Source organism: Canis lupus, chromosome 12, assembly GCF_048164855.1.
Source record: "Canis lupus baileyi chromosome 12, mCanLup2.hap1, whole genome shotgun sequence".
Lineage (NCBI taxonomy): Eukaryota > Metazoa > Chordata > Mammalia > Carnivora > Canidae > Canis > Canis lupus.
In genome coordinates this window covers 16060948-16086426 of record NC_132849.1, presented here as the reverse complement: position 1 = coordinate 16086426, position 25479 = coordinate 16060948, and the positions used below count along the sequence as shown (strand labels likewise).

General features: G+C 40.0%; 1 protein-coding gene and 1 long non-coding RNA gene across 4 annotated transcripts; one reads left to right on the top strand and one right to left on the bottom strand.

Moving 5' to 3' along the window:
• The first annotated feature begins 624 nt into the window (after nucleotides 1-624).
• Nucleotides 625-20263, top strand: MOB1A (MOB kinase activator 1A). Of its 2 annotated transcripts, none has more exons than XM_072769863.1 (6): nucleotides 625-861; nucleotides 6142-6308; nucleotides 10521-10614; nucleotides 11122-11255; nucleotides 15128-15291; nucleotides 16548-20263. In XM_072769863.1, exons 1-6 carry the CDS (start codon nucleotides 848-850, stop codon nucleotides 16623-16625), a joined length of 651 nt encoding a protein of 216 aa, XP_072625964.1. In that variant the 5' UTR covers nucleotides 625-847; the 3' UTR covers nucleotides 16626-20263. The 2 variants fall into 2 exon arrangements, with proteins under 2 accessions (XP_072625964.1, XP_072625965.1); XM_072769864.1 differs by having other exon boundaries at nucleotides 631-861; nucleotides 6145-6308.
• Nucleotides 19781-25427, bottom strand: LOC140601220 (uncharacterized). Of its 2 annotated transcripts, XR_012004264.1 has the most exons (4): nucleotides 25149-25427; nucleotides 24870-25019; nucleotides 24273-24529; nucleotides 19781-22318 (listed from the first exon to the last, which is right to left on the bottom strand). It is a non-coding gene; the product is annotated as an uncharacterized lncRNA (long non-coding RNA). The 2 variants fall into 2 exon arrangements; XR_012004263.1 differs by having other exon boundaries at nucleotides 24273-25019.
• Between the last annotated feature and the right edge of the window lie 52 nt (nucleotides 25428-25479).

The following is a 25479-nucleotide window of genomic DNA, read 5'->3' as shown; positions in this document are numbered from 1 at the left end:
TATACTCATACAACGGAATATTATTCAAGCCATAAAAAGGAATGAAGTATTGATACAGTGCTACAATGTGGATGAACCTTGCAAACATCATACTTGGTGAAAGAAGCCAGTCACAAGACCATCTATGGTATAATTCCATTTATGTAAAATGTCCAGGTGAGGCAAGTCCATATAAAAAAGGAAGACTGTTGTCAGGGGATGCCAGGAGTGAGGAAGGAGAATGACTGCTAATGGGCTTCTTTTCAGGGTGATGAAAACATTCTAGAATTAGAGATGATGGTTGCATAACTCTGAATAGAGGAAAAATATCACTGGAGTATACATTTTTAAAGGGTGAATTTCATGCTGTGTGAATTACATCTCAATTTAAAAATCAAAAAAAAATTTTTAAAAAACTGCAGCGCTTTTAGAAACCCCTTGCCCTATAGAGAGGATGCCCACAAACCAAGAGCAAACACCCAGACCAAGCAGAAGGTGAGCCACTCCCCCAAGCCAGGGACGGCGACCTGGCCGTGCCTCCAGGAGAGGAAGTCCCGGCTGGGAGGCCGCTGATTGGCTGAGCTCTGGGGGAGGGCGGGGCGAAGAGGGGTGCGCCGAGGCCCTTTCGCAGGGGCGGGGCGGGCAGAAGCCTTCGCTCGCGAGATTTTGCTGGTTCCGCATTTCGGGTCGGCGAAGTGGGGGAGGCGACGCCGCAATTGCACCGGCTAGACCCCCGGTTTAGAGCTGCGGCGCCCGGTGCTTCCGCTGGCCGCGAGCTGAGGACTGGCCGCTTCCTCGTGGTTCCCGCGCGGGCTCCGAATCCAGACCGCGGCGGGGGCCAGCGGCCCCTCCCCTCCGAGGATAGAAGATGAGCTTCCTCTTGTGAGTGTGGCCGGGCTGAGGGTCCCCGGGCTGAAGGCCGAGAGCCAGGGCGAGGAAGGGGCTACCGGAGCCAGAGGCGAGGGCCGGGCCCCGGGGGCCGGGGCGGAGCGGCGGACGCCTGCCTCCCCCTCCCACCTCCTCCCCCGCGGGCCGCGCGGGAGGCCCGGACGTGGGCCCTGGCAGATGGAGGTGAAGGTCGAGGCGGGGGAAGCGGAGCGAGTGGGTTGCGGAGTCGAGAGGCCCCGAGGCCGCCAGTGCCTCCAAAGTTTTCCGCCCCAGCGCGGCTGAGGGCGGAGGGACGACCCGGGGGCGGAGCCCGGAGCCCCGCAGCTGGGCTCCCGATTCCCCTTAAGTCTGGAGCTTTCCAGTCCCGATCCCTGCTGACTTAGCTTTTTACTCCACCGTTATTATGTCACGTTTTAATATCTTCGGTATTAAGTTACCCCCGCGGAAAAACGCTGCCCCAGGAAAACGTGGAGTGCCACAGCTTGAGCAGCTTCAAGTTGAGCTGCCGCCTTGCTTGCAGACTTCTGTCCAACTCGGATTCAGTCAGTCCACTTTGCGATTTTGTGTAGATTTTAGTTAATAATCTGCACCCATCGTGGGGCTCACATTTACGATCCCAAGACCGAGAGTCGCATGCTCTACTGACTGAGCCAGCCAGGCAGCGTTGTGACTTTGTGTAATTAAATTTTCTGGGTAGAATCCTGTTTTAGAGATACGGCCTGGGGCCCAAATGAGTCTTAAACGGAAACTTTTGTAAATTCTCTGATGATTCTTGAGCATGTTAAAGGTTTGGGAAGCATCTCTCCAGCACCTCATTATTTTCAGAAGGCTCTTTCTACCTGATACATTACTTAAATACATGCTGTGTGATTGAGGACACATCCATCACACACATACTTGACATTTTTGTTAGATTTTATTAAAGCACATAGTGTTCTGTAACGAGAATTTATCTAGTTCCTTAATGTGAGGATGTTTTGCTTTGGGAGGCAGGTTATGCTCAGAGACTGAGTTTGTCTTTGCCAGCAATTTATTTAACAAAGGTTTGCTGTAGGATTTTCACAGGCCAGTAGCATACCGGATCATGTCTCAACAAACTAATGAAATACTCCCGAGTCATTGATAGATTAAGTACACTGTTTTTCCGGGCAAGGAGAGATAAAAGAAAGCAAGCCCACGTTTAGTTGAGGTGCTCCTTTCTAGGAGTTGGTACTGAGGAGAGGGGTTGGGCTTAGCCAACCCAGAGCTGAGGTCCAGCTGCCAGCACTAAAGTAAAAGTCCCTTGTTGCCAGGCAACCATGGCGCTGGTGTTGACCAGCAAGTGGATTTTCCTTCTGGACTGGGCATTTGCCTGGCAGGGGCCGGTTGCCCCAAGGTTTAAGAAAGCCGTTTAGATCAGCCAAGTGTCACCTTGTCCAGACGGAACACTCTCAACTACTCCTCACAAATTCTTGGTATTTATAGTCAAAGTGTCTCCTTGTCATGCTTGCTTCTTCGTAAGTTTTCACTGATAAGCCCCAGCAGGGCCGCTTCAGCTGCCAAACTACTGAGTTATGGGTGAGAACAGATGAGATGATGACATCTCGACACTATTTACCTCATATTTACCTCATTCTTATATGAAAACGACTTTTTTTGGTGTTTGTCATAAACAAGTGGATTAAAACAAATTTCACTTAAGTCATAAACAAGTGGATTTGAAATCTTATCAAACCAATACACAAATTTGGATTCTATCTAGTATTTTGTTATTATAAAATAGCACTACTGAGAGTGTCTTTGTTCAAATCCTTTTTTCCCACCTTTCGATTATATTTTTAGGAGTATGATCAACACAGTGTGATTACCATGTCTGAAAGTTTGTATGATTTAGATGTAATTGTAAATCTCTATATTACTGGAACAAACTTTCCCTCCACCCCCAAGGTCTTTTTTTTTAATGAGTTAATGTTTAGTTAGGGGTTTGTTTGTGGGTGCTCACCTGCTTAGTTACTTTTAGGATTAAAACGTGAGGCTGTTTTTTAAAAAAACTGTTTTGTTGACAGGCATTTGAGTTTCCACTTTTTGGCTATTACAAATAATGTAGTTATGAACTTTTGTGTTCAGATTTTTGTATTGGATGTGTATGTTCACCTCTCTTGGATATATATGTAGAAGTGGAATTGCTGAGTTATATGGTAACTGGTTTAATCTTTTGAGGAACTGCCAAACTTTCAGAGCACTGCACCATTTTGCATTCCCACCAGCACTGTGTGAGAGTTTCAGTTTACGCACACTGTAGGTAGCACTTGTAGTCTTTCTGATTATAGTAATCCCAAGTCGATGTGAAATGTTACCTAATTGTGATTTTACTTTGCATTTTCCTAATGATTAATGAAGGTCAGCATCTTTTTGTATGCTATTGGCCATTTGTAAATCTTCTTTAGAATGTCTATTCAAATTCTGTGATCATTTTTTTTAAAGATTTTATTCATTTATTCATAGGGAGAGAGAGGCAGGGACACAGGCAGAGGGAGAAGCAGGCTCCATGCAGGGAGCCCGACATGGGATTCGTTCCCTCGTCTCCAGGGTTACGCCCTGGGCTGAAGGCAGGTGCCAAACCGCTGAGCCACCCAGGGATCCCCTGTGTGATCATTTTTAAATTGGGTTTTTTGTTTTTGTTTTTGAGTTGTAAGGATTCTTTATCTTAGATACAAGTCCTTTATCACATCTATGAATTGCAAACATTTTTTCCCATTCTGTGGATCATTTACACTGTTTTGATGTCACTTGAAGACAAAAGTATTAATTTAGATGATCATATTAAATCCTGAGAAATCATTTCATGTTTTGTTTTTATTTGTTTTTATTTTTTTTAAGATTTTTATTTATTTATTCATGATATATATATATATATATATATATAGAGAGAGAGAGAGAGAGAGAGGCAGAGGGAGAAGCAGGCTCCATGCTGGGAGCCCGATGTGGGACTCGATCCCTGGACTCCAGGAGTGCGCCCTGGACCAAAGGCAGGCGCTAAACTGCTGAGCCACCCAGGGATCCCCTGTTTTGTTTTGTTTTGTTTTGTTTAAAAAAAAAAACAACAATAATTTTTACACCCAGTGTGGGGCTTAACAACCCCAAGATCAAGAGTTGCATGCTTTACTGACTGAGCCAGCCAGGTGCCCCCTTTTGGACACTTTTTGTATATTTACAAAATGGGCTTCCGCTGTACATTTGTCCTTTAATAGGATCTCAAATGACGTTAGATCTTGGCATGTGAATACATGTAGCTTTAACTTGTTCTTAACTAACATTCCAGGCAGCCCAGGTGGATATCAGCGGTTTAGTGCCGCCTTCAGCCTGGGGTGTGATCCTGGAGACCCGGGATCGAGTCCCACGTCAGGCTCCCTGCATGGAGCCTGCTTCTCCCTCTGTCTGTGTCTCTCTCTCTCTCTCTCTCTCTCTGTGTGTGTGTCTGTCGTGAATAAATGAATAAAATCTATAAAAAAATAAAACATTAAAAAAACTAGTATTCCATGTTATGGATATATCAAACTTATTATTCCTCTTCTAATAAGTGTTAGGATTATTTCCAGACTTTTCACTGTTAAAACCAATCTTGAGAAACACATCCTTATTCTTTTTTTTTTTTTTTTCACATCCTTATTCATATCTAGGAGAGATACTTAGAAGTAGAAGGGACGAATTGGGAGCATTTCCTTGTTTATAGATACTATTTATAGATACTGCCTTCCCAAAATATTATACCCTTTACACCTTCACCAAGTATATTATTATTACTTTTTTAAAAAAAGATTTTATTTATTTATTCATGAGAGACATAGAAAGAGAGGCAGAGACACAGGCAGAGGGAGAAGCAGGCTCCTCACAGGGAGCCCGATGTGGGGCTCGATCCCTGGTCTCCAGGGTCATGCCCTGGGCTGAAGGTGGTGCTAAACCACTGAACCACCGGGACTGCCCTCACCAAGAGTATTAAAATATTAATTTCCCTGTACTTAGCTCACACTTAATATAGTTGTCACTTAATCTGACACATTGAAGAAATACAATTTTAATTGAATAGTTTTTCAAATGTTCATTGGCCATTGTATTTTTATTTCTGAATTCCCTATTGATCTCTAGCCCATTTTTCCTTTTCTAAAAGATATTTATTTATTTATTTATTTATTTATTTAAAGATTTATTTATTTATTCATTCATTCATTCATTCATTCATGAGAGGCAGAGAGGGAGGCAGAGACACAGGCAGAGGGAGAAGCAGGTTCCCCACAGGGAGCACAATAAGGGACTCTATCCCAGGAGCCCAGGATCATGCCCTGATCCAAAGACATGCTCAACCACTGAGCCACCCAGGTGTCCCATTTTTCTAAAGGGTCCTTTTCCTTTTTCTTAACAAATTTTAGAAGCCTTTTAATATGTAGTTAATACCCTTTTTTTTTTTTTTTTTACTACTTTGTAATATATGTTGTGAGTACTTTTTTGTCTCTTTGTTACGGAAATTTTAATTCTTATGATTAGAAATCCCTCCATTTTTTCTGGGTTTCATATTCTGTTAGCTTCCTTGCAGATGGTGTGAGATGAGTAAAAATGTTTTTTCCCCAGTAACCAGTTGTCTCTCATTTATTTTCCCTGCTAATAACTTTAAAATGTTAGTGTCATGGGACACCTGAGTAGCCCAGTGGTTGGGCTTATGCCTTTGGCTCAGGTCGTGATCCCAGGGTTGTGGGATTGAGTCCGGCATCTGGTTCCCCACGGGGAGCCTCCTTCTCCCTCTGCCTCTCTGTGTCTCTCATGAATGAATAAATGAAATCTTTAAAATAAATAAAAATAAAATGTTAGTGTCACTTCTGTGGTTTGCTTTGATGGCATCACAGATATTTTGATACAGAAAACTGGATTTTTGAGCTATTCAAAACTTAGGGCTACCTTCCTCTCCCACCATTTTCTATAGGTAGAAATTGAGGTCAAAAGGAGGTTCGTTTTCTCAGACAGTCAGAACTAGTGGCAGATCAAAGACTAGAATCTTATTACACCAGACTACTTCATGAGACACAGTAAAATTGCATTCTATATGAAGTTGTATTGCTAATCCTGATTCTATGTGAGGAAAAAATTTTAAAGCATTTTTTTATGATCATCACCCCTTCCTCATACTGGCACTTTTCAGGAATTTTTTTTTTATTATTATTTTCAGAACAATTTATATGCCTAAAATTATGCCATTCTGCTTTCAGCCCTAAAAATTAATATTTTTTACTTTCAATCTAATAGCAGCAGCCGCTCTTCTAAAACATTCAAACCAAAGAAGAATATCCCTGAGGGCTCTCATCAGTATGAACTCTTAAAACATGCAGAAGCAACTCTAGGAAGCGGGAATCTGAGACAAGCTGTTATGTTGCCAGAGGGAGAGGACCTCAATGAATGGATTGCTGTTAACAGTAAGTTTTTAATAACATTCAGTTTTGCTGATTTATAGGAACATTTTGCTAAAATCTTTTTGTTATTTTTTACAGGTATAAATAACTGTTGTAGTATAATGGATTACCTATAAGAAATTCATAAACACAAATACATCCAAAACTGTTTTTGTTCTCTTCAGAATACTTGGTTGTATAGCTTGTGTGGTTGGATAGAGACACTGAGGAGAAATGTTGAGTGGTAGGGTGAAATAAAAGATTGGAATATAAAATTCTGCCTCTGGTGGACCATGACTTGGTAGGGAGCCCATCGTCACAATCATACCCACCACCCCCAGCAGCGCTCATCTGCCTGCGCATACACAGAAGTCATTTGGAGTTCTATGGGCAGTCACTTGATTGTTGTGCCTTAGGAGTAGTCAGAAGGAAATTGAGAGAAAACGGGTGGGACCCACGAGCTGTAAGTCACTCAAGTACAAGAAAATGCAGGCATGACATGGAAAGTTATATATACTGAGGCTAGAGATTTGACTATTTGAGCCGATCATTTCTGAGGTGAGATCAGTGCTGGGTGATAAGGTTTAAATCTGTTAGGAACTTTCAGATGTTCCAGGAATTTTTAAACTTCTTTTCTTTTTTTTTTTAATTTTATTTATTTATTTTTATTTTTAAACTTCTTAATGGAAAACTTCAAACATACAAAAGTAGAGAAACTAGAACAGTGAATTCTTGGGCATCCATTTTAGCAGTTGGTTTGCGGCCAATTCATGCTTCTATATGTCACCCTGATTATTTTTTTTTTCTTCTCATTTTAATTTCTCCCTTTCCACCTCCATCCCCTCCTCACCTCTCCCCATTCCTCCTGTCTCTCCCCTAGCTTATTCCACACTGGCAGCGAGACACAGCCAGCCCACCTCACCCTGATTGTTTTGAGGTGAATCCCAAATATATTATTTCATCTATGAATATTCCTTCTCTAAAAGACAACAACTCCCCCTTTTAAATGACAGTACTGCCATTTCTTTATGTTAACAAATATCTAGTCAGTGTTCACATTTTCCCTGATTGTCTTCTAAATGTTTCTTTTTTAAAAAAATTGATGGTTGGTTTAAATCTGGACTAATAAGCCATATATGCAGTGTTTCTTGAATCTCTTAATTCACAGGTTCCTCCTCATTGCAGTCTTTTTTCCTTGCTATTTTGTTGCTATTGTTGAAGAAACCAGTTCATTTGTTTACCATAGTATGAATTTTGTTGATTGTATCCCCAGGGCATCCATTATCATGTTCTGCTCTTCCTTTTATTTCCTTGTAAATGTTAGCTCTAGAGTAGCACTGTCCAATAGAACTTCTGCAATGATGCAAATGTTCTGTGTCTGTACTGTGGCCATTTAGCTTTTGAAATGTGGCTAGTGTGACTGGAACTGAATTTTAATGTAAGTAGCCATATGTGGCTAGTGGCTCCCACATTAGCACAGATTTGGAGCTTTGCTCAAATTCAGGTTTGATTTTATTTGTTTGTAAGACTACCTTATAAGTGGTGGCATATACTTCCAACAGTGTCCATAGTGTCTTCCCTGGTGTCCACCTGTTTTTATGTGGTGTTATTCAGCTATTGATAATCACTCCTTTGATTAACACTGTCCAATAGAAATATAATGTGAGCTACAAATGTAATTTAAAACTTTTTAGTAGCCATATTAAGAAAAATTTTAGGTTTTTTTCAGCACATTAAAAAGCTGTTATTCATATTACAAGAGAAAAAACAAGGGATGTCTGGGTGGTTCAGTGGTTGAGTGTCTGCCTTCGTCTCAGGGCGTGATCCCAGGGTCTTGGGATTGAGTCCCACATTGGGCTCCCCACAAGGAGCCTGAGTCTCCCTCTGCCTATGTCTCTGCCTCTCTGTGTCTCTCATGAATAAATAAAAATAAAATATTTAAAAAAAAAGAGAGAGAAAAAAAAAAAAAGAGAGAGAGAGAGAGAAAACAAGATGCAGAACTATGTGATATCTTTTGTATAAGGATAGGTGCTTGGGGCAGGAGACAAAAAAAGTAATGTGGTTATATATACGTAGGGGGAAGCTAGAGTGGTTGGGATTAAGATTAATCTCTATATGTTTTTATAGGTCTTTTGATATGTGAACCATGCAAAACATTATATATTCAGGAAAGACCTTCCTCTGTTCTTTTAACCTAACTCAAATTATCATCTGTTATTCTGAAGGCATCATTGGCCTTCTCTAGCCTTTGATTTTTCTTTGAGACTTTTTGCTGTAGATAGGTTGTTCTCAAACCTTTTAGCCTCAGGATCCCTATATTCTCTAAAAAATTACCGAGAACCCCAAAGAGTGTTTAATTATGTAGGTTGTATCTAGTGATACTGGGTTAGAAATTAAAACTGAGAAACTTTAAATACCTATTTTTTAATTCATCTAAAAATAACAATAAACCCACTGCATGTTAACATAAATATATTTTTATGAAAAATGACCATTTTCCAAAATGAATTTTAGTGTTCTGTGTGGCATTGTTGTACATGTTTGGAAATTTGTTTTCATGTTTGGCTTCATAGGAGACAACTGGATTGTCCTGTCCACTTCCACATTCAGTCTTATAATGTCCCACATCAGGAGCTTCTGGACAACTCCACCGTGCCTCCTGGGAGAACCAGAGTGGAAAGAGCAGTTGAAATGCTCTGACCTCACAGATGTCCCCCTGAAACCGGGGAATCCCGGGACTACATTTTGAGAATAGCTGCTTTAGACCAATAAACCAGCACACCATCTGGGCACACTCTTTGTTTTGAATGAATATTGAATGCCTAAGTATTACTTTCTTAGAAACGTGACTAAAAAAGAGGAAGATTTATTTATTTATTTTTTAAATTTTAATTTTTTTTTTTTAAGAGGAAGATTTATAAGTGGGGGAGTTTTATATAAAATTCTTTTTGGAAGATGGAGCTTTTTTATCTATTTGTTTTTTAAGAAACATGGAAAAACCCTAGTTGTTTTTAGGTACTCCTTTAGATGGGGAACTAGAACGTTTTTTAAAACTTTCCAAGGCTTATGTGGGTGTCTTTGCAGAGGAACATTTGACTCAGATAAGCTCATTACTTACCCCCTTCCTCATATTTTCCTTCATATATAGCTGAAGCTCCTATAGGAAGTGTTCCCTGACTGCCACAACCCCTCAGGATGCTGCCTTTTCTCTGAACTCATATGTGTTGTGTTTATGATTCTTTTCAGTTTTGTCCCTTTAGTCAGCTGGAGTCTCCAAGGCAAGGGACATTATTCCATGTCCCTTTTTTCCCCATATCCTTTTTATATCTTCAATATGCGTTAGGCTTCAGGTTTTTTATGAAAAGATTTTTTTTTAATTTAATTTTATTTTTTTATGATAGAGAGAGAGAGAGAGAGAGAGAGAGAGGCAGAGACATAGGCAGAGGGAGAAGCAGGCTCCATGCACCGGGAGCCCGATGTGGGATTCGATCCTGGGTCTCCAGGATCGCGCCCTGGGCCAAAGGCAGGCGCTAAACCGCTGCGCCACCCAGGGATCCCTGAAAAGATTTTTTTTTTTTTTGAAAAGATATTTTAAATGCCTGTTGATACAGCTGATACACCTTCTCCTTCACAGTATATTCTACAATATTCTCTGCTTTTTTCTGACACAAATGGTATAGTCTGGTTCAGATCAATAGGAAGTGATGGATAGGGCAGCCTGGGTGGCTCAGCGGTTTAGCGCCGCCTTCTGCCCAGGGCATGATCCTGGAGACCCTGGATTGAGTCCCATGTTGGGCTCTCTGCATGGAGCCTGCTTCTCCCTATGCCTGTATCTCTGCCTCTCTTTCTTTCTGTGTCTCTCATGAATGAATAAATAAAATCTTTAAAAAAAAAAAAAAAAAAGAAGTGATGGATATTTTCATTCCCTTGGATATAATCAAATTATATATTCTAATAATATAATAGTCACTATTAAGTTAGAATTACTGCCAAGATTTTATTTTCCTGCTGTTCTATGCTGGCTAAAAGCTTCCTGTATTAAAGTGAATATATATTAAAAGTTAAGTGTGACAACTTAAAAAGAGAAGGGAATTTGCACTATCCCTGTATTATCGAATCTATTGAGGATTTTACAAGAACTTGAAGGCATTGTCCATTTTTCTTTCAACTGAGAGGTCTGATGTTTTATTGTGGTGGCACAAACATTTTAACACAATTCTGCTATTACCTTTCCAGCTGTGGATTTCTTCAACCAGATCAACATGCTATATGGAACTATTACAGAATTCTGCACTGAAGCAAGCTGTCCAGTCATGTCTGCAGGTCCCAGGTACATATACTGCCTATTATATAGGTATTTGAAATGCTAAGTAAAGCTAATCAGTAATTGATATAAATTAAATAATAAAGCCTTTATATATTTTTTTTTATCTATTTACTTGTGTACAAGCAGTTCAATTTTATGAGTTCCTGAATACTTCCCTATTTATAAGCTTTTACTTCTTATTAAATACTTTGGTATGTGGTACTTAGTATTTAATTGCATTATAGTAAGTAATGAATGAGTAATGAGTCTTGCGTTGGGCTCCCTGCATGGAGCCTGCTTCTCCCTCAGCCTCTCTCTCTTTCTCTCTCTCTCTCTGTCATGAATGAATAAATAAATAAATCTTTAAAAAAAAAATTCTATAGGGAAATCTGAGTGATCTTCAGTAGAACTTGAGGTAATTTACTAAAGTTATATGTAACTTCTATTGACAAAATGTAGACCTACTTTGATTGCAAGTTGTACATTTGTTACTGTTTTTGAAAACTATCAGTAAAATCTTTTTCTCTCCAGATACGAATATCACTGGGCAGATGGTACTAATATTAAAAAGCCAATCAAATGTTCTGCACCAAAATACATTGACTATTTGATGACTTGGGTTCAGGATCAGCTTGATGATGAAACTCTTTTTCCTTCTAAGATTGGTGAGTTAATGTTGAATTGTTTTCCTTTTTAACTGATAAATATGTTGCATTCTTTTTAATACTATTACTTTAAAAAAAAATTGTAATGAATACTGCCAAATTCCTCTCCAGAAAGATTGTAACCAGTATCTGCCCATGTTTCCTCACTAATATTGCGGTTGGCTACTCATTTTTTTTTTTTTTAATTTTATTTATTTATGATAGTCACAGAGAGAGAGAGAGAGAGGCAGAGACACAGGCAGAGGGAGAAGCAGGCTCCATGCACCGGGAGCCTGATGTGGGATTCGATCCCGGGTCTCCAGGATCGCGCCCTGGGCCAAAGGCAGGCGCCAAACCACTGCGCCACCCAGGGATCCCGGCTACTCATTTTTTACTCATTTTTTTCTGTTCCTATCCTTTGGTAAGATTAGCTCTGACATAAATGTCATATGTGCTTTTTCCTTGATTGCCATATGTCTTATTTTGTTCATGAGGTATTCTTGCTTGTATATAACTTTCTTATTTTGTTCTACTAATTTTTCCTTTACATTGTGTGGATTTTAATACAATGATTAGAAAGATTTTCCCTACTTCAAGATTATAAAAATATTTGTCCTTATTTTCATTTAGTACTTTTGTGGTTTTATTTTTACATTTAAATCTTTATTCTTGGGCAGCCCGGGTGGCTCAGCAGTTTAGCTATATGTTAATCCTTCAAGTCTTCAAGTTTCTTAAGTTTGTTCCTAGACTTTTTGTGTATAATATATATATATGTGTGTGTGTGTATATATATATATATATAATATCAATAAAAATGATATCTGGCTTCCAAATGGGTTATTGTTTAGTATGTAGAAAAGCTATTGATTTTTTATATAAAATTTCCAAATAAATTGGCCATCAGATTCTTATTGTTTCAGTTGTTTTGGGTTGGTTTTCTTGAGTTTTTAAGTATTCAATCACATCATATTAAGCTAATATTAAATTTGCCTCTTCCTTTCTGATCGGGATGCTTCTTGTGTAACTTGTACCTACTTGCCCCAGAGTAGTGCTGAGTAATGGAGATGATGTGGCAGGACGTCCTTTTTCTTGTTTCCTTACTTTTATGCAGGTGCTTCTAGTACTTCAGCGTTAAGCAGGAATCTTACTTTTGGTTAGACGTATGTGAATCTTTAAAAAATCAGGTGTGGTTGTTGAGTTTTATGATACTTTCCCAGTGTCTGTTGTTGGTTACCATAAAGTTTTTTCTGTGTTGTTTGTTTTTTAATGTTTTACTGGAAGAGTATTTTTTATTTGCTGATATTTTGATTAAGATTTTGTCATCGGTATTTATGGATGAGTTCAATCTTTTCATTTTCATTTTGAGTGTGTCTTACAAATGACATGTTGGATTGTCTTTTCTGTTCGTGCTGCTATAATAACAAAACTACCAGAGATTGGATGGTTCGTGAAGAGAAACTTCTCAGTTGTGAAGGCTGGAAGTCCAAGATCAAGGTGCCAGCATAGTCAGGTCTTGTGAAAACCAACTTTTGGGTTGCAGACTGCTGATTTCTTGCTTCGTCCTCACTTGGTAGAAGGAGCCCGCACAAGTTCTCTGGGGCCTCTTTTATAAGGGCATTAATCCCACTCATGAGGGTTCTGCCCTTGTGACTGAATCACCTCTGAGCCCCACCTCCTAATAGCATCACCTAGGTGGTTAGGCTTTCAACATGGGAATTTTGAGGGGATGCACATATTCAGACCATAGCAGATTCCTTTTTGTGGCCTAATCAGTGGCTCTCTTGGGAGAAAAACTTGTATCATGTTACACCAGGTCTCTTTGCTTTTCGTCGGGTTTTCTGTTTTATTATTAAGTCTTTTATTTCCTTTTTTATGGATTCTTTATTGTATATTGACTGTGCTTGAATATTTCTGTTCAGTTCAGCTTGGAAAGTGCTTGATTTAAGACAAATTACTTCTATCCTTTTATTCATTAAAATCTCCCTCTTATGAAAGACAAAGAATACTTAAAATTTTATTATTTTCTCAGCTTTCCATTCTTCAGTAATCTAGCCTATGTTCTGGAATCCTTTCCCCCCTCAATTAGGCTATTAACCACATCCTATTTCTGCCAGTTATTTATTCTTACTAGTTAGAACTGTTAATGACTCATTTTGAACTAACCAAATTATTACTGTTCCTTTTGTTAACAAGATGCATATTTGTAAATTCTGAGAGGAGTTTGACTTAAAAATCCATGTTCAGGGTAGCCCAGGTGGCTCAGTGGTTTAGCGTCTGCCTTCGGCCCAGGGCGTGATCCTGGAGACCCGAGATCGAGTCCCACATCGGGCTCCCTGCATGGGGCCTGCTTCTCCCTCTGCCTGTGTCTGTCTCTCTCGCTCTCTCAAGAATAAATAAATAAAATCTTAAAAAAATCCATATTCAATATGCGAGCGTAAGACCCTAGTCCAGAAAAACATGCCTACAGGTTCCAGAATAATGTTTGAAATGCTAGTTGTTGGGGGCATCTGGTTGGCTCCATTGGTAGGGCATGTAACTCTTGATCTTGGGAGATCATGAGTTCAAGCCTCATGTTAGGTGTAGAGCTTACCATAAATAAAGAAATAGAAAGAAATAGAAATAAGGAAAGGAAAGGAAGAAAGTTTTTAAAAATGTAAATATCAGTTGTTAGCCAAGATTGGGGACGGGGGGATCAGAAAAATTAGCTTGCAAGAGCAAAATACACTAAATTCCAGGCTTTTAAGGACTAGTTAAGAAATAAATTTAAATACAGGAAAGGAGAAAGTGTTTTAACCCTTGTTTTCTGAAAGATTGAAGAAAAAAATGTTTCTTGAGTAGTGTTGTGGAATAACCTTTAAGGCTATCTGATCTGGGTTATTTTGGAAGCTGATGCCCTCTTATATGTTCATATACTGTACTCCGTGCCACTTGTATTGTCTTTCTCCTGTCCCTTTTTCCCAAGACTTTGATCATGTCAGCTGGAATTCTCAGGAATATGAACAGTCACATCCCCAGTGAACCACTGGAGAGAGATTACCAAACCCTTTCCTGGTTCTTTCCTAAGGAAGCGTTTATTTTCTTGCAAAATAGTGAGGTGCTCTTCCTCCCTTTTTCAGGAAACTTGTCCCTATCTTGTATTACAGGAAAATGAAAATAGCACTTTGAAAAGATAAAAAGTTGCAGACTCCTAATTTAAGAAAGAAAAGTGGTTTTCAGAGTAATTCAGAAGATAAAATACTTTTTATCCATAGTCAGTAGTTTATAATGTCTTTTCCTTTTGCTTAGTTTTCATTCCTTGTTGAATGTGTGTGTGTAAAATTTATTTTTAGAATTAAGCATTACAAAAATTTTTATTTATAGTCAAAATACTTGTTGCATTTAATCTTAAGAAACTCTTAAGTATTAAACAGCTAAAATTATGTTTATTTTAACTTGGATTCAGCAGCATCTTATAAACCTAATGCCTGTGCCTGTTCTTCTAAGGCAGTCAAAAATAGTGTGCTATGTGAGAATACCTCTATACTTATATTTGTTTGTTTTAAAGATTTTATTTTATTCATGAGAGACACAGAAAGAGAGAGAGAGAGAGGCAGAGACACAGGCAGAGGGAGAAGCAAGCTCCATGCAGGGAGCCCGATATGGGACTCGATCCCAGGGCTCCAGGATCACACCCTGAGCCAAAGGCAGATGCTCAACTGCTGAGCTACCCAGGCATCCTTATGTTTGGGTTTTTTTCTCTCTTTTAAAAAATGTATATGGAAAATAGGTTTATATTTGTAAATGTGTGCATTTGTGTCACACATGCATACATGCATGTGTTGCTTATGGCAGCTTCTAAACTTTCTGCTGTTCAATTAGATAAAAGACCAATTGATATGTGTGTTTGATTACAGGTGTCCCATTTCCCAAAAACTTTATGTCTGTGGCAAAGACCATTCTGAAGCGTCTCTTCCGGGTTTATGCCCATATTTATCACCAGCACTTTGATTCTGTGATGCAGCTGCAAGAGGAGGCTCACCTCAACACCTCCTTTAAGCACTTTATTTTCTTTGTTCAGGTAAGTTGAACCATGTTCACTTCTTTGTCCTTTGACTTGGTCTCATTTGGTAATTTTAATTTAGAGCAATTTATAGAGTTGTCTAATTTATAGATGTAGAGCAAAGTATGAGCAGAGGTCTCTCTTTTCTCTTTTCCATGTTGTTTATTTCATTAGTGGGCATCAACAACAGAGAGAGCATCACCCCCATTTTAGGCCGTCTGCCTCTGGCTGCCCTGCCAGTTCTCTGGTTAGGATAGGACAGGGAGCACCAAAACTCCAGGATAGCTTGTCCATTTCCTCCTGCTCCATGAAGGGACGCTATGGGAAAATGTCTGCAGTTGGTTTATTTATAAGAAGTCTATGTGTAGGAGAGAAACTTTTGGAAGAACATGTTAGCTGCTGTCTTGGTTTAAGTTTCCAGAAGTCTCATTTCAGGTCAAGTCTTATGAAGTCAGCAGCTAGAAACTTAAAAAGGACCATCTCCTTCAAAGATGTGGCTTTTTTCCTTATGGGCCCTTTAGTGGAATTGGAACTCTTTAAAATCAAAATAATTGGCATTGTTTGAAAAAGATATTAAAGAATTGGTACTCCTAAAAAAAAAAAAAAAAAAAAAGAATTGGTACTCCTTTAGCAACTTTAGAGATATATAATTCTATATGCAAAATGTATATACGCCTACCCAGATAGCTGTTTTTTTGACAGAAAAGCCAGTAGTTTTATAGTAGATACTGTGTATTTCAATTATATTGTGCCACACAGAGGAAAATGTACTGTGCTCTTCTCTGTCTGCCTTCTGAGGTTGTTGCATGGCATGGATGTAGAGAGTATAGGTGCTGATGCAGGTATATAGATACAGATACACAGTGGATCTAGATACAGATAAAGGACAGAGTTGTAGTAGGGCTATAGTATAGATGTAGGTATAGTATAGACCTATGAAAGGCAAAGGTCCACTGCCCCGGAAGGTGGCCACTCTCAAGTTCATTGTGTTAGGTTAAGATAATTTCCATGTAAATGCAAACATATATACAATTTTAATTTTAATGTTTTACACAGTGAGGATCATGCTAATATACAGTTGCTTATATGCTAAGTCTCTTGTATTTTAAAAAATGTGTAAAAATGATCCCATTTTAGAATGTTCAGAGAGATCATGTCATTTTTTTTTTTTTTTTGATTTTGGAAAACCAGGGTTGGGAATCCCTTCTCTGAAGACATTTATGGAATTTTAATTTTAGGCCTATTTTAAAATTTTGCTTTTCTTCTCTTTTTAGGAGTTTAATCTGATTGATAGGCGTGAGTTGGCACCTCTTCAGGAATTAATTGAGAAGCTTGGATCGAAAGACAGATAAATGTTTCTTCTAGAATACAGTTGCCCTCTTGCTTCATCTGCTAGAGCTATCTTATTGCTATCTCTGATAAACTAGTGATACAGACTTTAAGAAAATAGGAAAAAAGACACCTGTAGTTTGTGTCTACTGATAAAATTGTCCCAAGGTAGATTGGCCTAATCACTTCAGTGAGAAATTCAAGATACAGCTAAATTTGAGGCACTGTGTGACCACTCTTGTTATTGTCAGAGTTATACTTGGTTATCATATGTGATGACTAACATGTAGTCTATTAGTTTACTTATTTTACTGAAGAAAATGATTGTGTCACATGACAGCATATAATGGCTATTGAGACTTTCCACCAATACTTTATTAACAAGTTTCCAGAACAAATTACCTAATAACACAATCAGATCAGTTCTATTCTGCTTTTATTTACAAATAGAAGAGGTTTTTTTTAAGTTTCCTTAAGATTTAGAACATTTGTGTGTTACTTTGGATAACGTTTTAAAGTTTGAATGCTAGTGTTTTTATAGATAAGAATATATATATATATGTTTATTTTTTCAAAATCCATGATTACAGTTTAAATCCTTATATGACCCATATGGTATGGGAGTAACCAGAGTTATTTCTAAAATGACTTTATTTTTTAATCTTTATTTGGGATTTTATTCACATAAAACTAAAGTTTTAGGAGTATGTATATCAGAAATAATTTTCTTAAGGCATGTAAGGTAATCTTGTACATTTTTATTTTGAAATGCTTCATTTAGATTAATTTTAATAGGTAGCTTTTGTCTGAGAAAAAGAAAACTCAAACAAATTATGACAAATTTAGGTGTCAGAACCACTATTTTCATTCATGTTGTTTTTCAGAGCCCTTGAAATCCCGGAGAAGAAAATGGGAGAAAGTACTCAGAGTACTTGATTATTTTGAGTGTCCTTTGAAACAAAAACAAGAATTACTTCTTTTTGTTTTTATCGTGACTTGAGACTTAGTTAAGAGTAGTGTAGAAATGCCCAAACTTCATTGATAAAACTTAAGGAAGACCATAATAAAAAACCTTGAAGGTATATACATTTTATAACACAATTTAAAGTTTGGTGTGCTTGTGTGTGTGTGTGTGTGTGTGTGTGTGTGTAAAGGAAACAAAATGGGAGAAATAAGTATAAATTCTTACTTCATTCTGTGAGTAGTCAAAGGTTGTACTTAATCCTGTTATAATTGTTTTTGTATCAAAACTTGAAATTCTTCTATTTCTATTGGGGTTAAAAAAGAAAGTCTTCCCTGTTAGTGAAATAAAAGGTCTAATTTTTATTAGGTTTCTAAGATTTAGTAAACGCCAGCTACCTGTCAAGAATGTACTGGGCACAGGTATACCGCCAAATTGCCCAGCTGGTATTGCTTGAAGTCCATCAGCATTCTGTATGATTTCATACCTGGGATTTTTGCAGAGTGCTCACCAACTCCCTTGGTGGCTTTAATAAAAGGTTAGATTGGTTAGGTTTTTAAATTTATTTTTATTAGTCCACTTAAGTATAAAGAAAAGAATTGCTTAGGAACTCCATTTTTATAATAACTCAATTTCATATCGAGATATGCAGAATTTTACAGGAAACAAAATTTTCATCTTATTTAGGTTGAAACCATACATCATTGTCCAGGAATTAAAAAGTGGGATAGGGGCAGCCCGGGTGGCTCAGCAGTTTAGCGCTGCCTTCAGCCCAGGGTGTGGTCCTGGAGACCCAGGATCCAGTGCCACGTCAGGCTCCCTGCATGGTAATAGAGCCTGTTTTAAAAAAAAAAGAAAGAAAAAAAAAGTGTGATAACCCCTTGTAAAAAAAAAGAAAAGCCCTCTGAAACATTCCACAGTCCATGTTTTAAGCTTATCCAAAGGTACCTGTCAGGAGTTCTGTGTGTTTGTGTTGATCATTTATGAACAAGAAAGCAGGTTTCTCTAGACTTTGGCTTTAATTAAGTCTTCAAGAAATGAAATCTTCTTTTTCAACTAGGGTTGTACTTTCCATCACTACTCATATTTCACATGGTTCTTAAAGGAGTTCTCACTTTTCTCCATTTATTTTCAGTGATAGAAATCCTCTCTCTTTGTGACTCCCTCCCAAAATAAACCAAAGATGGTCACATGCTAGACATAAATAAAAAGTTTTTGGTAATTTGAGACTCAGAATATCCTTTTTAAAAAATAATAATAACACATTACCAGGCTCCCAGGCTAATCAGGCTTAACTAACAATGCACCTAACTATTACGTTAACACTACTTGTTAACATCTAAAGCCAGAGAGTAGAGAGCAAGAAAACTAGAGGAAGGGGAGAGGATGAGGCCCTCCTGACCAGGCTAGAGAGCAGCCTTTGAGAAGAGTTGGAAGAAATCCAACTGTCTTGGGCTCGTATTCCTTGTGACTTATCTCTCTGTGTCTGAGGTCTGCCTGTATACCACATTCCCTGCCCCTCTAAGTCAGCCCCACTGACCTCCTGTCAATGTCTGACCACTGCTCCTCACCCCTGGGTACAGTCATGGAGAGTGCTTGCTAAATTATGCAGGTAGTCCTATGGTGCCTAGTTGCTGGGCCATTAAAAAACTATTGGACCACGATGTGCAGATTTTTGTTTAAATATTGAAACTTACTCATAACTACGGTTTTTGTTTTGATAGCCAAATGTCTCCTTTATTCTCCAGACTGTGAATAAAGTGATTTTTAGAGGGCTGCCAGCAACAAATAGTTCCATCTTAGACTTGTATAGCCCTAGCTTCGGTAGCTGCCTATTTGAGAAATGCAAATCTGTACTCATGACTTTGACAGCAAAAGGAAAGCCTTCCTAGCAGTGCAGTGGCAAGGGGAGCAATCCACTGGTGATTTTAACTTTTGCAAACATTGTTGAGGTTTTCTGATGATACCAATGGCTTTCTCTCTGAACAGTGAGGTTATACTAGAAGTGGAGCTTCTGAACGTCATATCATTATCTCATCAGCATAAACAAATCAGCCCCAAAGAGCACAAGTCTTAGAAATCTATTTCTGAGCAGCAGTAGTCCTGGTGTTTGTGTTACCTTCCTGGCCACAGGAGATGGTCTCCTGCCAGAGAACCCTGCCCTGACAAATGCTGGCTGAGCCCTTTCAACAGGGATGTTATTTTTTCCTGATACCAGTTCAGTGTGTGGATTTGATTCTTACTATTGTAGAATTCTGGCAAAGAGGCAAAATAGTCCGTCAGTCATCCTGTGTGTTCACATTAGATTTTGATATTTCAGACTATAAATGGCTTAGAGGGATGATATTATCTGTGATAACAGTGACTTTATTGAAGCAACTGCATTGAAATCCACTAGGGTTTTCTCTCATTCTCAAATTCCATTCCAAACAAGTATTCTGTAAATCCAAATGGATTACCAGTGTGCTATAGGTTTTTTGTAGAACATTTTTGTTTGGTCTACATCAAAAATAGTTTGCATAAGTTAGTCCTGGTTACCATCTAAAATATTTTTAAGTGTTCTTTACATGAAAATTTATGTTGTATTTTTAAACCTTTAGGAGCTTTATCTATTTTTCTAAGTCAGTTAATTGTACTTTTAAAGAAAGTATTTTGTATCTACTTTTGTAACTTCATCAGAATAAAATATATGAAAAGAAATGACTGATTAAAGTTTGTGTCTCAACACACTTTTTTTTTTTTTTAAGTTTTTACTCATTTGAAAGGGGGAGAGTACTCATGTAAGTACCCCTGAGCGAGGGGAAGGGCAGAGGGGGATGGAAAGAGACAAGCAGACTCGACACTGGCTGGATCTCATGACCCCGAGACCATGACCAGAGTCAAGCACAAAGCCTACTGAGGCACTCAGGTACCCCTCAGCACACTTATTTCTATTTAAATGTAAAACAAGATTTTTGCTTCTCTAGAAGATGGTCTTTGCTTATTTAGTAGCTAAAATGTTTCCTCAACTCTTAGAGGAAAGGGAAGTCTCTAAATAAATATTCTGTAATACCAGGTCCTGACCCCCCAAGAAACAAACTACGCCTATGACTATAGTGGCTAAAACCCATCCCGGACAAATTCATAATCTCTTCCTGCACTAACCAAGCTGACCTCTTTTGGATATTCCTAGTTGTGAGATTGAGAAAAGGGAAGAGGGGAGAATGGACTCAAGATTTTCTGACCTTGAACTGAGTGCTCAGCATATCTATAAGACATCACCCACCCCAATCAGCCAGTTTTTATTACAGTAGGAGAAATACTAATTTTAGAGGTCCAAATCACAGGTGCCCCATTTTAATTCAAAATAGCAATGCTAGGGGTCCCTGGGTGGCTCAGGGGGTTTAGCGCCTGCCTTCAGGCCCAGGATGTGATCCTGGAGTCCTGGGATGGAGTCCCGCATCGGGCTCCCTGCATGAAGCCTGCTTCTCCCCTTGCCTGTGTCTCTCATGAATAAACAAGATAGCAATGGTAGAATTGTTTTGACCTTTTGATTAAAGTTTAGAAGTTAATGTGGCTAAATAATGTGGGTTAATACTCCTGTTTTGTAGAAGATACAAATAAACTCGATCAGTTTTGGATTTTGGTAATATTTCGATAGGATTAAAGTCACTCACAAAAACATAAGGGTGTCCAATGGCTAAGTTTGAAAGTTATTTTATTTTTTTATATATTTTTAAAAAGATTTTATTTATTCATGAGACATACATACAGAGAGAGAGAGAGAGAGGCAGAGAGAGAGGCAGAGGGAGAAGCAGGCTCCATGCAGGGAGCCTGACGAGGGGCCTCGATCCTGGGTCTCCAGGATCACACCCTGGGCTGAAGTCAGTGCTAAACCGCTGAGCCACCAAGGCTGCCCTGAAAGTTATTTTAAACTTTATAAATGAGTCGTAGAGTAGCCCAAATAATCTTTGGGAGTGCGAGAGTCCGGCTTCAAAGCTACACAGCCAGAACGATGCCTAAACCGTGTCTCGGGCCCCCTAGCTAATAACTCCTTGCTGAAGGGCTTGGAATGGACACTACAGCCTGCACCATTATTGCTGGCCACTAGATGTCAGTCTCTGGGCCAGGGCCTCCTCAAAACTAGATGCATCAGTCCTGACTAGAATTTAAAAATTTACCTAAAACTGTCTTCCTTTGCTGTGTCTTCCTAATAAAAACTGAACATGGGTGCCAAATTTTTAAAAAGAAACAAAACATGGGCGCCTCAAATTTGGTAGATCCTTGGTCATATACCTCTGTCCTGGCTGCCAGAGAGGCTGGGGTTTTCTGGATTTTACTTGGAGGTTTAGAGTTCACAGCAAAATTGATGCTGGATGTGCCAAAAGTTTGGACTGGCTCCTGCTCTGACTTTTTTGTTCCTGCTCTGTGAAAAGATAAGGGAGTTTTCACTAGCATGTAAGTTTCTGGGCACACTGTTTTAACCCAACTGATATTTTTTGTAGCATATTTGCAAAGTGAAGGAAGTCGATTATTGATTCAGATTCTGGCCCACCTCTTTTCTTGTGCCTGATGAGCGCTTTGAATACCACTTCTTTAGGGAAACCTACCTGTTAGGGGAGTCTTCAGCAGGTTAATCCTTACAGCCACCTAGGAAGGGGGCAGGAACTGAGAGGTATGTTAAGAATTTTTCAGTGTTTATCAGAAGGTGGCACAAATGCTCTGACTTCACATAGCGAGTTCATAGTGAGTCCAGCTAGTTCCTCTGGGATGCATCTGTAAAAATTCCATGTGTTCAGGTGTGCTAGGAGGGTCTAGAAAAATGACTATAAGCATACCTATGAGGTAAAAAAAAAAAAAAAAAGTATCCAAAAAGATCCTCCTGAAGGAGTTTTTCTGTGATTAGTTCAGATGTAAATATAAGTATGAAAGCTGGGAGTTGACAATGAACCAATATAAGTGAAGATAAAAGATAAGAGAATCTCAAGTTTAGGGCAAAAAGGATAAAATGCAGAAGGAATAGACCCATTTCCTGGGACTAAAGCTATGACATTTTTAATCATAACAAAGTAAAACTGGCCTTTTAAAAAATAATAATAATAAAAAAGTAAAATTGGCCCTTTATTTGCTTCTATCATCAAGGGTAACTTGAGGTAACTTTTTATGTTTAGTTAGAATAAATATGGAAGCCCAAGATTGGTGAGACTATTCTGCAAATCCTTTCCTAAAAAGGTTCAAATTCACACTACGGAGCTAGAGTGGCTAAATCACTGTCAGCTCTGTTTGGTAATCCTAGTGTGTGCACTCTTTGTTCATGCCACGCTGGGCAGCTGACAAAGCGGACAGAATCAAGACCCTGTGGCGGAACTTCGGAACCACTGGGAAAAACACACCTACATAAATTGGTAGCTCTGAAGGGCCATATGTGCAATAAATGTGATGCACAAGTTGTGAGCTCTTGTGTTTACTGTGGGGCAATCAGAGGTGGCTGCCTGGAGAAGACAAGGCTTGAAGTTTCTTATAAGACAGGTCACGGCATAAGCAAGCTTGTAGCATAGCTTGTACAGGGAGGGACCAGCTGTCCAGTATTACTGAAGGGTGGATTTCAGTTGGACAGGGAGGTAGGGGTTAAATCAAAGAACTTAGGTTTTTGCCAGTAGGTGATGGAGAGTCAGAAGGATTTTAGATAAGCAAGCAATGGACAGGTTTTCAGCTCAGACGGCTCTGACAGCAGTGTAGAGATGCAAAGGGGACGATCCTAGGGCAAGACCAATGGTCCAAAATACCCCTAACAATGTGAGCAATAGTGAAATTAGGAGGAAGAGGAAGGTTGAGGATAAGCAAAAGTACTGATTTTCAATAAAGGGGGAATTCTTGCAAATACAAATCAGCGAGCCTAACGTGGGTCTCTTACAAGTGACAAACCCAACCAACTGAAGGGACTTTAGTGCTCGTTTCTGGCACCACTTGACACACAGTGTCAAACATCTGTCTCTAGCTCCTTCTTCTGTATCTACTCCATTTACAAACTGGGTGCCATGCACGATTGTAAAGATTGTAAAGACAGCAGCCAGCAGTAGGCTCTCTAACAGTTTAGCAACTCAGTGGTAAAGGGCCATCTCTAGTTTTGTCTCTAGACCAGCTCTCAATGGGCTGGCTCGGATCATGTGACCAACCCAAACCAATCCGTGACTGATTGGCCAGCCCCGGGTCATGGGACCACTCCTGAAGCTGGGGATAGGTCGACCTCATCTGAGCCACCTGGTCTGAGGAGCAAAGGGGGTTCACTACATAACCCGGGGAAAAAAATATTTGTGGTAGTTTTAATTACAACAGTGAAGAAAAATTTAAAGTTAGCAGGTTATCTCTAATCCCACACCAACCCTGATGTTTAAGAAATCAAGCAAAAGATGTAAGAAGTTATTGGAGTAATCCAAAGGAGAAATTATGAGACCCCAAACACAGAAGTCACTCCATTAATACTGGAATGAATTAAGCATGGATTCAGGTGATCACTTTCAAGAGCAACTGTCGGTCTGTCCCACTTATCCAAATGCAACACCGTGAACTTGGGCGTAGGCTGGACAAGTACTGGTGAAGCCTGCGGGGCATACCCGACCCCATGCCGCAAAAATACACTGCTAGTGAGAGAAAGGGCTTGGTCCGGTTTTGGCTCTGACGTCTGTCTGAATTACTCTAGAGGTGGGGCAGGTTTGCTGGACAATCTTACCCGTCCTGAAGGAGGCAGCTTCCACTACATTCGCAGGACTCCAAGGTGGGTGGCTCCAGCCTTCTTTTCTGCTGGGCCATGTCCTCCTGCAGGGACCTTAAACCCAGGCACATCCAAACCTGAGTTTGTCGGGGCACCTGGGTGGCTCTGCGGTTGAGCATCTGCCTTCCACTCAGGCCTTGATCCCGGGGTCCTGGGATCCAGTGCCACATCGGGCCTGCTTCTCCCTCTGCCTGTGTCTCTGCCTCTCTCTGTGTCTCTCGTGAATAAATACATAAAATCTTAACAACAACAACAACAACAACAAACCCCCCACCAAAAAACAAAATCTGAGTTTGTCGGTCCCCTTCACCCACCGCACTGTCCAAGCCAGGCTCCTTTCTCACCCTGGCCTCCGGATCCATTCACTCCATTCCCTTCCCCTCCCAAGTTTCCAAACCCAGTCCCCCATCCTGCTGCCCCAGCTCTGGTGGAGGCTTCACATCTCACCCAGACCTTCGTGGTAGCCTCAGAACTTCTGTCCCCGTCTCCAATGTCGTTCCCCCCAACAGCCCCTCCTCTTCGCAGGAGCCCGAACGATCTTTCTAAAACGCAAACCTGGGGATCCCTGGGTGGCTCAGCGGTTTAGCGCCTGCCTTTGGCCTCGGGCGTGATCCTGGAGCCCCGGGATCAAGTCCCACATCAGGCTTCCTGCATGGAGCCTGCTTCTCCCTCTGCCTGTGTCTCTGCCTCTTTCTCCCTCTATGTCTATCATGAATAAATAAATAAAATCTTAAATATATATATATATATATATATAAATTCATTAAAAATAAAATAAATTCATTAAAAATAAAATAAATAAAATAAAATAAAATAATAAAATAAAACGCAAACCTGAGAACGACGCCGCTCTTCATGTCCCTCCACGCCTCCCCTGTTCTGGAGGGAGAAACCCCCACTCCCCAGTTGGGAAGCCAGGTTGCGGGCGGTGGGGATGGAAGGGAGCTGTCCTACCTCGGGCGCGAGGGGCAGTGCGAGGACCTCGGCGTCTGCGGGCTGGGCAAGAAGGGCGCGCTGCTGGGGCGGCCCCGCGGCGTCCGGAGGCTCTCCGCGCCGGGAAGGGCCTGGAGCTCGCCGAGCAGCAGGTTCCGCGCAGGCATCCCCGCGGCGAGGGCCGGGCCGGGCCGGTCGGGGCGGCTCGCGGCCTCCGGGCGGCAGGGGGCGG

Excerpts from the sequence above, each read along its gene's own strand:
- MOB1A (XM_072769863.1), top strand. Across the intron at positions 11,256-15,127 it reads TCTTTTTCCTTCTAAGATTG|GTGTCCCATTTCCCAAAAAC; the intron begins GTGAGTTAATGT and ends GTTTGATTACAG. Across the intron at positions 15,292-16,547 it reads ACTTTATTTTCTTTGTTCAG|GAGTTTAATCTGATTGATAG; the intron begins GTAAGTTGAACC and ends TTCTCTTTTTAG.